The following is a 12,958-nucleotide window of genomic DNA, read 5'->3' as shown; positions in this document are numbered from 1 at the left end:
TAAGGGTCACACAGGTGTGGGTTGCAGGGGGGTCCCACAGTGTCCGGTAGTCTTTGTTCCTCTGGGGTCTCACAGTCTTCGCTCCTCTGGAGTTCCGCGGTAGGTGGCTGACTGTTGTTCTTCCCAGGTCTCTTATGGGTCCCTCTCGAGGCGTTCCCTCATCTGGCGGCGGCGTTCCCCCCAGTCTGGCAGGCAGCGGCGTGCGTTCCCCCCGGGGGCGCCCCCGCGCTTGACCTTTCAATTAGAAGCACAGAATGTCCAGTGCCACCACAACTCCTTGCCTGATTGAATTATGTAATGTATGCATAAGCTTACATCTACAGAATTTTCTTGCTATTTGAAAGTAGAACATTCATGTGAAACATTGTAAACCAAAATAATTTGAAGTGAAGAAACAATTACCATTACTTCTTATGATAAAGTATTCTTAATATTCCCAAAATTAAAAAATAATCTACCAGATAGCACTTAACACTAACATGTACCGTTAACCCAGTTCAGAGCTATGGCAGCTTGATGCTGAATGTAGTTCCCTGGGAAGAAGCTCAGTGATGCCATTCTCACTGCATGAGCTGATGCTCATCTAATAACACACTGCAGAACAAACAGTAACTGTCTACCTCTGTGTGTGTGCGCGCGTGTGCACAAAACTCTGGAATTTTTCAGATGAAAACAAGTGCTAATGTAGGTCTTTCATAAACATGAAGTAGGATAAAGGAAACTAACAAAAATCAAGGATACCTCCGTGTGTGTGTTTGGTAGGGGCTGTCAAGTCAACTGCAACTAGTAGCAACCCTGTGAGCAATAGATCTGAACTCTAACCTACCCCCAGCCGTCTTTACCTCTTCTGACACGCTGGAGCCCATGTTACAGTCTTTGTGTTAGTCCATCTTGTTGACGGTATTCCTATCTTATGCTGACCTTCCATCTTCCAAAGCTTGATGTCATTCTCCAAGGACTGGCCCCTCTTTAACAATATGCCCAATGTGTAACAAAGTTTCACCATCCTTTCCTCCAGTAAGCACCCTGGTTGCCTTTTCTCCAGGACTGACTTGTGTTTTTTTTTTCAGCAGTCCATGGAATATTCAGTACTCCAACACTACAACTCAAAGGCTTCGATTCTTCTTCAGTCATCCTTTTTTATTGTCCAACTTTCAGATAAAAAGGACACAATTGAAAATACCATGACTTGAAAGTACCATCAGGCACCCCTTATTACTCTTTAGAACAATCTAGATCTCTTCTCTATCCATCATGGTGCTGCCAATTGGCCCAGTAGTGAGAGCTTTGTTTTTTTCATGTTAAGCTTCAGTCTGTATTGAAGTCTGCAGTCCTTGACCTTTCTGCAGCAAATGCCTCAGGTCATCCTCAGTTTTGGCAAGCTGAGTTGTGTCATCTGCATAACAAAGGTTGATGAGTCTTCCTCCAATCCTGATGCCACTTTTCCTCCTCATAAAACCCAGCCTCTCACATATGGGTTGAAAAGATACAGAAATAGGATGTATCCCTGACACACTCCTTTCCTGATTTTGAACCATACAGTGGTTCCTAGCTCTGTTTTGATGACTGCTTCCTGGTCCGAGTGTAGAGTTCACATGAGCACAATTAAGTGTTTTGGATTCATTCCCGTTCTTCTCAAGGCTAGCCAAATTTGTTGTGATCCACCACATGGTCAAATACCTTAGCCTAGTCAATGAAACACGGATAAACATTCCTCAAGTACTGTCATATGTTGTTTCATGAAATTCTTATGTGTCAATTTTTTTTGGTACACTTTTCCATCTTCCCTTGACGCTTTTTGGATCATTCAGTATTCTGCCCATAACATTCTTTTTTTTTTTTTTTCTTCTCCATAACATTTTTAAGTATTGCAGTTCAAGGATTGAATTTGTTCTTCAGTTTCTTCAGTTTAAGAAATGCTGAGAAAGCTTAACCCTTTTGATTTTCTAACTCCAGCTCTTACACATTTTGTTATAATGCTTTGCTTTGCCCTTCTGTGTGGCCCTTTGAAATCTTTGAATTACCTCCTTACTGATTTCTTCCCTTTGCTTTGGCTTCTCAGTGCTCTAGTACAATGTTCAGAGTCTCTTTTGACATCCATCTCAGTCTTTTACCCCTCCTCTGTCTTTGTAATGACCTTTCTCAATGTTAGCCATAATTTATTATGATCCATAGTTGATAAAAACCAACATTTTTTCTAATGTATAAGCCAAGATTTATCTGCCATCTGAAATGATACTCGTCATGACACAGCCTATTCTAAATCCAGCTTGAATTTCTGACAGTTCCATATTGATGTATTGGTCCAGCTGTTCTTGAACAATCTTCAACAAGATTTTACTAGCATGTGATAGTAATTATATAACCATATTATTCCATAGTTTCTGCACATTCTGTTAGATCCTCTTTTCCAGAATGAAACAAATAATGGATTTCTTCCAGTCAGTTGGCCAGGTCGCTGTCTTCCAAATTTTTTGACACAGACTAGTGAGTACATATAGCTAAATATTTATGCCCGTGTATATACGTGCATAGAAACCGTGGTTCAAGCACTTGGCTGCTAAATGATAGATTGGCAACTAAAACCCATCAGCTGTTCCTCAGGAGAAAGATATGGCAGTCTTCAATAGAGATTTACAGCTTTGGAAATGTCGTGGGGCAGTTCTACTCTGTCCTGTGGAGTCACTGTGAGTCAGAATCAGCTGGACAGCAATGAATTTGGTTTGGGTATATATGTACACATATACCTATATGCTTATATATACATACACAGGCATCTGCATTCTTATTATTTAGCTGTTACACAATTGTGTACATCCCAACATTTACCAAAAATACCCTTCTTTTGTTTTTTTCTTACTTTTTAATTGATCTTGGTCAAGCTCTGCATACTTCACCACATTTGATGTTATATTTTCTTTCCTTCAAAACAATATCTATTTAGATGCTACCTAGAGTGACCCTCCCCCAACCTAACATTGGTAACCACCAGTAAACGTTGATTTTATTATATTTTGTGTGTGTGTGTGTGTGTGTGTACACACACGCACCTCCATATATATCTGTCATGTTCTTTTAAAATAGTAAGATCATATACTACTTATCCTTTTGTGATTGAGTTCTCCACTGAGCATAATGCCCTCCATTTTCATCTACATTCTGTTTTAATAAGTCATCCTTTAATCAGAGCTAAAGAGTATTCCATTATATGTACCTAGTACAATTTGTCTGTTGACAGCACTTGGTTGTTTGGGGGTTTTTTTTGCTATTAAGAATTTTACAAAGAACCTAACTGTACATACAGAAACATTTTTGGCCCTGCCAGTCTGATTTCAGAATCCATGCACTTAACTAAATTTTGTAAAGTAAGAGATAGTGCTCATTCCACTTCTATTAGGAAACATGTGTTCCTTATTTCTTTCAGTTCCTCAGATCTTGCTCGTATCACCCTCAGTGTACCACTTCTTCCTGCATCATCACCTTGTTCATTCTGTTTTCTCACTGGTATTGCAATAGATCATTTCTAACTTGTCTTCCTATTTCTTCTTTTGTTATATGCAGTCAGCATCAATAGAAATCCTTTTAAAATATAAATCATATCTTTATTCTTCTATGGAAAATTTTCCAATCATCTGCATTCCTCAAAGTAAAAGTTGAAGGGGAGCTCTGGTGGCCTGGTGGCAAGGAGCTGCAACTACAATCCCAGAAGCACACGGTTCGAATCCACCAGATGCTCTGCCGGGAAAAGGAGGGACAATCTCCTCCTGTACCAGTCATATCTGATTTGACAGTACACTCACACAAAAATAAAAAAAAAAAAGTAAAAGTTGAACTCCTTACACTCTTTTGCACTGTTTCCTTTAGTTCTTTGGTCTACCAGCCCTCATTTGCTTGTTTGCCCCAGCCACATAGCTTTTGTGCTCCTCCTGTCTGAGAAGTTTGGATTTGTTGCTCCCACTTTTGGAGCATCTGTGTACTTTACACTCTTAGCTTCTGTTATCTTTGCTCAAATACCACTTTTTCACGGAATGCTTTCCTGACCTGCCTGGTTTATATTGAAATAACCTTACACTCTTTAAACTACATTCCTGCTTTCTTTTTCACTGTGGCACATAAACTGGAAGTTGCTGATTCATGTTGACTCCATGTGTGCAAGGTTAGAACTGTGCTCCATGAGGTTTTTGAGTGACTGATTTTTTTGGACTGAATAGCTAGACTTTTCTTCCTATGCACTTCTAGGTGAGCTTGAACTACCAACCTTTAAGTTGGCGCCCAACCCTATTAACCATTTACACTACCTACCAAACCCATCTCTTGTTTCTCTCATCTTCCTTCTCTCCTTTCCTGTACAATGCCAGCTCTCTTGTTTATTTTGTTTACCACTATTTCCATAGTGCCAAGAACAGTTCCTTTCACACATGGTGTTTTCTTAAGTAAGTGAATAAACAGGGAACCACTGGAGAAATTAGAGGATTATTATCAGTGTAGCTATTTTTTTCTGTTTCATAAGTGAAATTAAAAGGAGAGTTGATGCCTTTGAGCTGTGGTGCTGGAGAATAGTGTTGAATATACCATGTACTGTTGAATGTACCATGTACTGCCAGGAGAAGGGTAAAGCCAGGCTGCTCTTGGGAGGCAAGGATTCTGAAGCTTTGTCTGACATACTTTGGACATGTTGCAAGGTGGGATCAGTCCTTGGAGAGGGATGTCGTGGTTGGGAGGGTGGAGGGCAGGAGCAGGAGGGGAAGGCACTCTAGGAGGTGGATTGATTGAGTGACTGGGGTAATCGGAATGGTTGTGTCAGAGACAATGCGATTGGCACAGGATAGAGCAGGGTTTAGGGCTGTTGTACATAGGGTTGCTATGAGTCACAGGCGACTTGTCGGCACATGACAACAAGGGAAATTTATCTGCTCAGGTTTAGGAAGTGAATTACCTCAGCCTAGGCTTAATGTCCAAGGATATGGTAAAACTCACTGTCCCAAATACTCTTTAATTTTTACAGGCTTGTTAGTTCACTTTAAACATTCATTCATTCATTTATTCATTTATTATCCATTCAATTTAAATCATTCATTAATCATTATTCATTCGTGTTGCAGAGAAGATCTCTGCATGGAGCCTCTGTTGCAGTGGGAGGAAATGGGAAAATATGTAAGCAAATGCACAAATTTCAGATAGTAATGAGTAGGATACATGAATAATGTTGTTGTTGTTAGGTGCCATCTATTTGACTTCAGCTCACTCATAACCAGCTTTGAACCTTGCCCTGTCCAGCATCCTTATCACAGTCTGTTATGCTCAGTCCCATTATGATAGTCACTGTGTCAGTCCATCTCGTTGAAGGTCTTCTTTTACTGACCCTCTGCTTTTCCCAGCATGATGTGTACCTCCAAGGATTGAGTCTTTCTGAAAATATAACCCAAGTAAGCAAGGAAAAAGTGTCATCATCCTTAATTCCAAGAAACATTTTGGTTCTCTTTCTTCTTTGTAGATTTGTTTGTTCTTCTGGGAGTCCACGATATAATCAATATTAATGAAATATAGGTGAGGATTCATTATCACTACTTTATTTGAATAGTCAAGAAACAGCATTCTGGAGGAAGCATTTGAAACTATCAAAACATGAAAAGTTCTAGGAGGAATTACAAACATAAGAACATAAAAATGCAAAATGAGTTTAACATGTTTAAGAAGTAAATTGGCTATGGAAAAGGAAGAATGTATAACAGATAGATAGTGGAAAGTTCAACAACAACAAATCAAATTAGAGGCATGGGTTGATGTGAAGACCTGAAATCCACTTAGACATTGTTCTGCCTGCCTTCCCCCCCCCCCCAAGTTTTGCTGCTTCTTTTGTCTCTATGCAGTCTTTCTTTTCTTTAGGGACCACCAAGATGTTCTTCTCTTCAAGCCCCAATTATGCTGCTTTCAGGACATGAAGGAGAAGTATATTGTTGCAAGTTTCACCCCAATGGATCCACCTTAGCATCTGCAGGATTTGACCGACTGATACGTAAGGCATAATTTTTTAATCTAATGTAATTGCTCTCTACTCAATATTTTTTAAAAAAAAAAAAACACAAATAACAAAAACCAAAACTTAGAATACCACAGAAAGTATTCGTAAATTGATAATTTCTGAAGGTGAGGCACATGATAAACTACATACCTAACATAATGAATAGGAACATGAAAAGGCTGAACCATCTTCAATGTAGAATTCAGGGGTTTTGTGGTAAATGCAGAAGGAATTGCATAATTAGTTGTAAAGTGAATTGCTATAGTTTAAGATTGTCTTCCTCCACAAAAATTTTGAGCGATTTATCAAGATGAGGCCTTGGCTTGACAGATTAATACATTTTAATCAGTAGGCTATGGTGATGAAGTAGGAAGTTCAAGGTACTCTGAAGGAGTTGGCAACAAAAACAAGGCCCCACGAATTCATGGCATATCAGTTGACATATTTTAACAAACAGACCCTTTGAGTTGTAGTACTGGAGAAGAGTATTGATTTACCATGGACGGCTAGGAGAACAAACAAGTTCATTCTAGAGAGATTGAAAGCAGGCTGATCCTTGGAGGCAAGGATTTTGAAGCTTCATCTGACATACTTTGGGCATGTTTAAAGGAGAGAGCAGTCCTTAGAGAAGGACATCATGCTTGGAAGGGTGGAGGGAAGTGCAAGAGAGGAACACCCAGGATGAGATGGATTGACTCAGTGACGGGTAAAGAGATTAGTTGTGTCAGAGAAGGTGAAGCTGGCTCTGGATAGAACAGGTTTTAGAACTGTTGTGCATAGTTTCACTATGAGTCACAAGCAACTTTTTGATACTTAATAACAACATCTCACAGGGAAGTTGCTCTAGCAACTGAAAAAACTTTGGTGAGTGTTACTTAAAAGTAGCCATATACACAATAAAGTACAGATACATAATAATTCTTTTGCATAGTTGGTTTGATGAATTTAAGTGCATTAGTAAATCATGAGTATTATTCTGTAGCAATCCCCATTTCTTTAAGATAATTGACTACCATTATAGTTAAGGATCACAGAACTGGAGCATCTAAATCAAAATGAACCCTGGACATTATTTACCCTGAAGCACAGAATTCTGAGATTCATCTGACACTTGACTTTTTCCTTCTGATGTCATTTGCCCCATTATGAGATGAAACTCCTGTCTCTGTAACAGTGTTGTGGAATGTCTATGGTGACTGTGATAACTATGCTACATTGAAGGGACACAGTGGAGCCGTGATGGAGCTACATTATAACACAGATGGCAGGTGAGTATTCTGCGTAATTGAAGGACAACTCTTGTCATCCTTTCACCTTCCTCCATGAGTTTCTGCTCCCTAAATCCTTGCATTTTGGATATCTACCTTTATATCCTTGTCATTGTCATCCTAAGTAGAATATTTAATGTTTCATGCATGCAGTACATCTTTTGTGCCGTTGGATGGATTACCTTATTTCCAGCCCAGTAACTTTTTTGTAACATACTTAATTTTGAGAACCCTCAAAAAAAAACCTGTTTCTTCCACTCAAAAAATAGATAATATTATGCCATTTCCCTGAAGGCTTTTTTTCTGCTCAAAACTATTTGATTTCTATGTTTGTTTTTTTAGAGCAGGATATGTGATCTTGTCTGCAACTTTGCCCCCATCCTTATTCACCTAGCATCTGTGTTTATCGCAATTGTTATTTTAATAACTGCTTAATAATAGAGTTGTTGTTGTTGTTGAGTGCCATTGAGTCATTGATGAATCATAGTGACCCTATGAACCAAAGACCTGAACGCTTGTATAACTTCCATCGTTTCTCCAAGTTCATAGGGTTTTTGGAGGCAGGCTATTTCAGAAGTGGATGCTATTCCTGCTTCCAAGCTTGTTTTAATTGGGGAGCTCCACCAAACATTGACCACTATGGGTAACCATTATCGTACTTAATATATCAGTGTCACAACGTTCAGCATCATAGCAACCACGAGTAACTCTGCACAGCAAGTGGACAGACCAGTGTTTATACCGCTTAGAAGAACGTTTAATCAAAAACAATTGAAACCAGGCCTGAGGTCCGCAGATTAAAATCATCTACCTTTGGCTTGGTAGCGTCACTTTCTATCCACCAGACAAACTGAGCTCTCGCTATGTTGTTGTTAAGTGCCATCAAGTCATAGACAACTCATAATGACCCTATGAAAGACCTGACCACTTGTATAACTTTCATTGTTTCTCCAAGTTTATAGGGTTTCCAGAGACAAGCTGTTTCGGAATTAGATGCCACTCCTGCTTCCAAGCTTTTTTTAATTGGGTATATACTGATAATATAAGGAATTTTAATGGCTTTTAATGTAAAATATATCAGCATATTACCTGAAAGATTGGCAGTCCTCCAGTCATGCCTCAGGAGATAAATGGGTAGTATCCTCCTATAAAGATTTACAGCCTCAGAAACTACAGTGGAGAGTAGATAGAGTTTAGAACCTATCTGATGGCAGCAGGTTTGGTAATGGTTTCTATTGATAATATATAGAAAAGTGGTTACACAAAGTTAATTGATTTCATTATTATATATTTTGTTACGCTCTTTTTTTTTCACCTCTGACCTCTTAACTTTTAGAGTATCCTGGATTAACTGTTATGTAACCTTTATACCTTTTACTCTAGTATTATTTGAATATAGAAAATATTGTAAAATGAGTTATAACTTAAGAGTTCCTCAGAGATACACTAAAAGCTTTGGTTTATAGAGAAAGCATTGGAGTTGCGCAGCTGTCAATTCCAAAGGTGCTACAGTCTGTTTTAGCCCTATAGCAGCAGGGAGTAATTACACTTTTCCAAGTGCAATGTGTCTCTAATGTAAAATGTTACCTATCACAAAGGATAAGATTGGAAACAATGCTATTTTAGATGTATAATATGTCATGGACATCAGAGGGGGGATGCTTTTTAAAATTTTTGGTAGCTCTTATATGGTCTAGAGCTTGAATAGGGTTTTTGTAGCTAAGGAAAGTCTAAGCATACTGTTGTTGTTGATTGCTGTCGAGTTGAGGTCGACTCATAGCGACTCTATGAACAAAGATCTAATGCCTTTCCAGAGCTATAGTTGTTCCTCCAAATTCATAGAGTTTCCGTAAGTGTGTGGTTTAGGAAGTGTATGCCACTCCCGCTTCCAAACCTGTTTTATAAATGGGAACTCCACCAAACAATGTCCACAATGGGAAACCATTATGGTATTTGATACCCTATGGCACAAGGTTCAGCATCACAGCAAATCCAGGTTAGCATCGCCTACAAAGCTGTCAGAATTTTGACAGATAAAAAAGAGAATGCTTTCTAGGTTGCAACACCCCCATGATACATCTTCAAGGATATGAACATGTACGGCCAAGCACAATCAATAAGAGTGCACCTAAATTCCAAAATCAATCTCCATAATAGTCTATGTGTTTCCTACTGCCCAAGGGGCCCTTTAGAGTAGTGAGAGAAGATCTTCACCCTGAAACCCACAGCGTCCCTTTTCAGCAGGAAGTAGCTAAGAGAATGCGCTATCCCCTTTTCCTTATGACTCGGGGTGAAGTCTCTCTCAGGGAGGAGTGATAGGGAATGGCAAAGGACACACTGACAAAGGAGATTAATCAGAACTGACTTTGACAAGCACTGTGGCAATTGGACAATTAAAAACAGACATTCGGATGGTGGGGGAAGAAGAACAAACTGGGGAGGAGGGTAGAGAGAATGGTGCAGCAATGAAGGAATGAAAACCCAAAATCCCTGTAAATGTTCATTAAAACTAATAAAATTTAATAATTTAAAAAAAAAAGAGAATGCTATTGTTTTCACTTAATTTCTCTTTTTGTTTGTTCTTCTTCTTACTTTCTAGTATGCTTTTCTCAGCATCCACAGATAAAACTGTAGCTGTGTGGGATAGTGAAACAGGCGAGAGGGTGAAAAGACTGAAGGGGCATACTTCCTTTGTGAATTCTTGTTATCCAGCTAGGAGAGGTCCCCAGCTTGTCTGCACTGGCAGTGATGATGGTACAGTTAAGGTGAGTATGCTATCTGTATGTTGCTGGTTTTGAGGTTACGTATTATAAATCTTACTTGCTTTCCCATCTATGTTTTGTTCTCTTCTTACAACTTTGTTTTAGCAGTCATTTCTTAAAACAGACCCTTGAAATTTTTCTTCTTTTGAAGGTTAATAGTCAATGTTTTGTAGTCTGCAAAGTAACATTAGAACCACAGAATATCTTGGTATATAAAATAAAATGGACCAATTAGATTCAATTATTGGCTCAGTTATTTACCCAATTGTGTGATTAGGGGCAATTTGCCTAAGCATTGGGGTTGTTATTTTTTGTTGGGTCTTTTTTGTTTGTTTGTTTGTTTTTAAGTTTTACTACAGTGATACTACACATGCTTTGCAAGGTTGTGAGATTACAGAAACAAACATAAAGTTCAACAATGATGGTCATAACACAGAATGGAAATGTAAGAACCATTTACTCCAGTGTTTTCCAACCTGTTTGCTTTTCAAAATTGACTAAAGAACCTGTTAAAAATATCCTAGCTTCAGTAGTTCTGGACGGGAATCAGAACTTTTAATATGTTTCTTAAGTAATTAAACGTCATAGCTGTCACATTACAGAACCACTGATCTTGTCCAACATCCTCATTTTACCAATAAGGAAAAGAAGTGTTAGTAACTTGTCTCAAGGCTAAAGCCACAATGACACACTGCTTTGTAATTGTTGTTTCTTGCTGTCGAGTTGTCACAGTGACCCTATATACAACATCCCTAAACCCTGCTCTATCCCTTGCCAATCGTATTATCTACAACACGCGCCATCCCCATTACCTAAGTGATTGAATCAACCCATCTAATTGAGGGTCTTCCTCTCCTGCGCCTTCCTTCCACTTCCCAAGCATGATGTCCCTCTCCAAGGACTGATCTGGCCTTGTAACATGTCCAAAGTATGTCAGACAACACTTCAGAATCCTTGCCTCCAAGGAGCAGCCCAACTTCACCCTCTTCAGGACAAACCTGTTCATTTTCCTAAAAGTCCATGGTATATTCAGTACTCTTCTCCAGCACCACAGCTCAAAGGCATAAACTCTCCTCCTATCTTCCCTAGCCATTGTCCAGCTCTCTGATGCATAGCAAGTAATTGCAAAGGCTTTGTAGTACTAACCGTTCATTCTTTGGTGTTAACTTTGGATTCAAGTGGTATTGATGACTAAGCAAGGAGTGACTAGTGATTATTTTTTTACTTGGATGTACTGTTTTTCATAACTAAAGGTGATGATTCAGACAAACTGGATTAACTGCTTTGATACATTTTTCTCCTAAGTGGTTTCTGTGTCTGATCATGTTATACTTAACTGAGAGGGGAGATGATTCCATAGTTGAAAACTCTTAACCTAGGTCTTCTGTAGTTAGAGATGGCTTAACTTCTCATTTCAGAGAAAAGACATATTCATATAGTAGAAAACTTGAACTATTATTAACTAGATTAAAATTGGAAGTGTACTTTCATGATTTTCAATGTGATAGACATAGGGGGAAATTAATGTAAATATCTTAGTGTATTTTGTATATCTCTCTATACGTACATTGCCTGGCTTTCCACCAACAGGGTTTAGGAGCAGCAACATCCCAGTAGAGGTGAGCAAGTGCACTTTACTGCCCAAGTCTTGGACTTTAAATACTACTAGAAGGAACTGTCATTGCCATGAAGTGAGAACAACTCATAGGGGATCCTCTAGTGGGTTTTCAAAGACTTTAAATTACATAAGAGGAGATTGCCTATCTTATTCTTTGGAGCTTATGATGGTTTTGAACTGCTACATCCAGTGTATCTTTCTTTTTTTTTTATCTATAATTATATTTTATTAATTTTCATAAACATTTACAGAGATTTTGGGTTTCCATTCATTCATTGTTGCACTATTCTCTCTACCCTCCTCCCAGTTTGTTCTTGTCCAAATGCCACAGTGCTTGTCAAAGCCAGTTCTGATTAATCTTCTTTGTCTGTGTGTCCTTTGCAATTCCCTATCACTCCTCCCTGAGAGAGACTTCACCCTGAGTCATAAGGAAAAGGGGATGGCGTATTCTCTTAGCTACTTCCTGCTGAAAAGGGACGCTGTGGGTTTCAGGGTGAAGATCTTCTCTCACTACTCTAAAGGGCCCCTTGGGCAGTAGGAAACACATAGACTATTATGGAGATTGATTTTGGAATTTAAATGCACTCTTATTGATTGTGCTTGGCCGTACATGTTCATATCCTTGAAGATGTATCATGGGGGTGTTGCAACCTAGAAGACACAAATTTGACTAACAAGTTATAAGTACATGAGTCCAAAAATTATGGAAAAGTAAAAGAAAAGATTCTTTCATTGTTTTACAAACCCTCCCCCAGGTCCCCTCCACCATGTAGCCCTCGCTCTAGTCTCCTGTGATGACAGAAATACCTAGTTATATATCTCTTTTAAACACTTTTCTCCCTCCTCTGTTTCAGTGCAGTATACATTATTGAACCCATCTTACTCAGTCTCTCCCCAACCCCAAGGACAGTCCCATTCTACAACAGTGGCATCATGTAATATTTGTCCTTTTGTGACTGGGATATTTCACTCAGCATAATGTTCTCCAGAGTCAACCATTTTGAATAATATTGCATGAGTTCCTTGTTTTTTAATGCAGCATAGTATTCCATTGTGCGAATATACCACAGCTTCTCTAGCCATTCGTTTGTTGATGGGCACTTAGGTTGTTTCCAACTCCTTGCTATTGTGAACAAAGCTGCAGTAAACATGGGTGTGCATATATCTGCTTGGATGTCAGCTATGGTCTCTTCAGGGTATATTCCCAGTAGTGGAATTGCTGGGTCAAATGGTATCTCTATTTGCAATTTTTTAAGAAAGCGCCATACTGCTTTCCACAGGGGTTGCA

General features: G+C 38.9%; 1 protein-coding gene across 1 annotated transcript in view; it reads left to right on the top strand.

Moving 5' to 3' along the window:
- The window catches only part of SNRNP40 (small nuclear ribonucleoprotein 40kDa (U5)), a 57,806-nt gene that overhangs the window by 7,640 nt on the left and 37,208 nt on the right, over positions 1 to 12,958 (top strand). Inside the window, exons 2-4 of the mRNA XM_006894939.1 lie at positions 5,887 to 6,016; positions 7,197 to 7,290; positions 9,890 to 10,055. Of these exons, the coding sequence (XP_006895001.1) occupies positions 5,887 to 6,016; positions 7,197 to 7,290; positions 9,890 to 10,055 (390 nt within the window). The remainder of the gene's footprint in view (positions 1 to 5,886; positions 6,017 to 7,196; positions 7,291 to 9,889; positions 10,056 to 12,958) is intronic.

This window comes from Elephantulus edwardii, unplaced genomic scaffold (assembly GCF_000299155.1).
Source record: "Elephantulus edwardii isolate Elephantulus edwardi_28Jun2011 unplaced genomic scaffold, EleEdw1.0 scaffold00152, whole genome shotgun sequence".
In the NCBI taxonomy this organism is placed as follows: Eukaryota; Metazoa; Chordata; class Mammalia; order Macroscelidea; family Macroscelididae; genus Elephantulus; species Elephantulus edwardii.
This window is presented reverse-complemented; position numbering and strand designations above follow the sequence as displayed.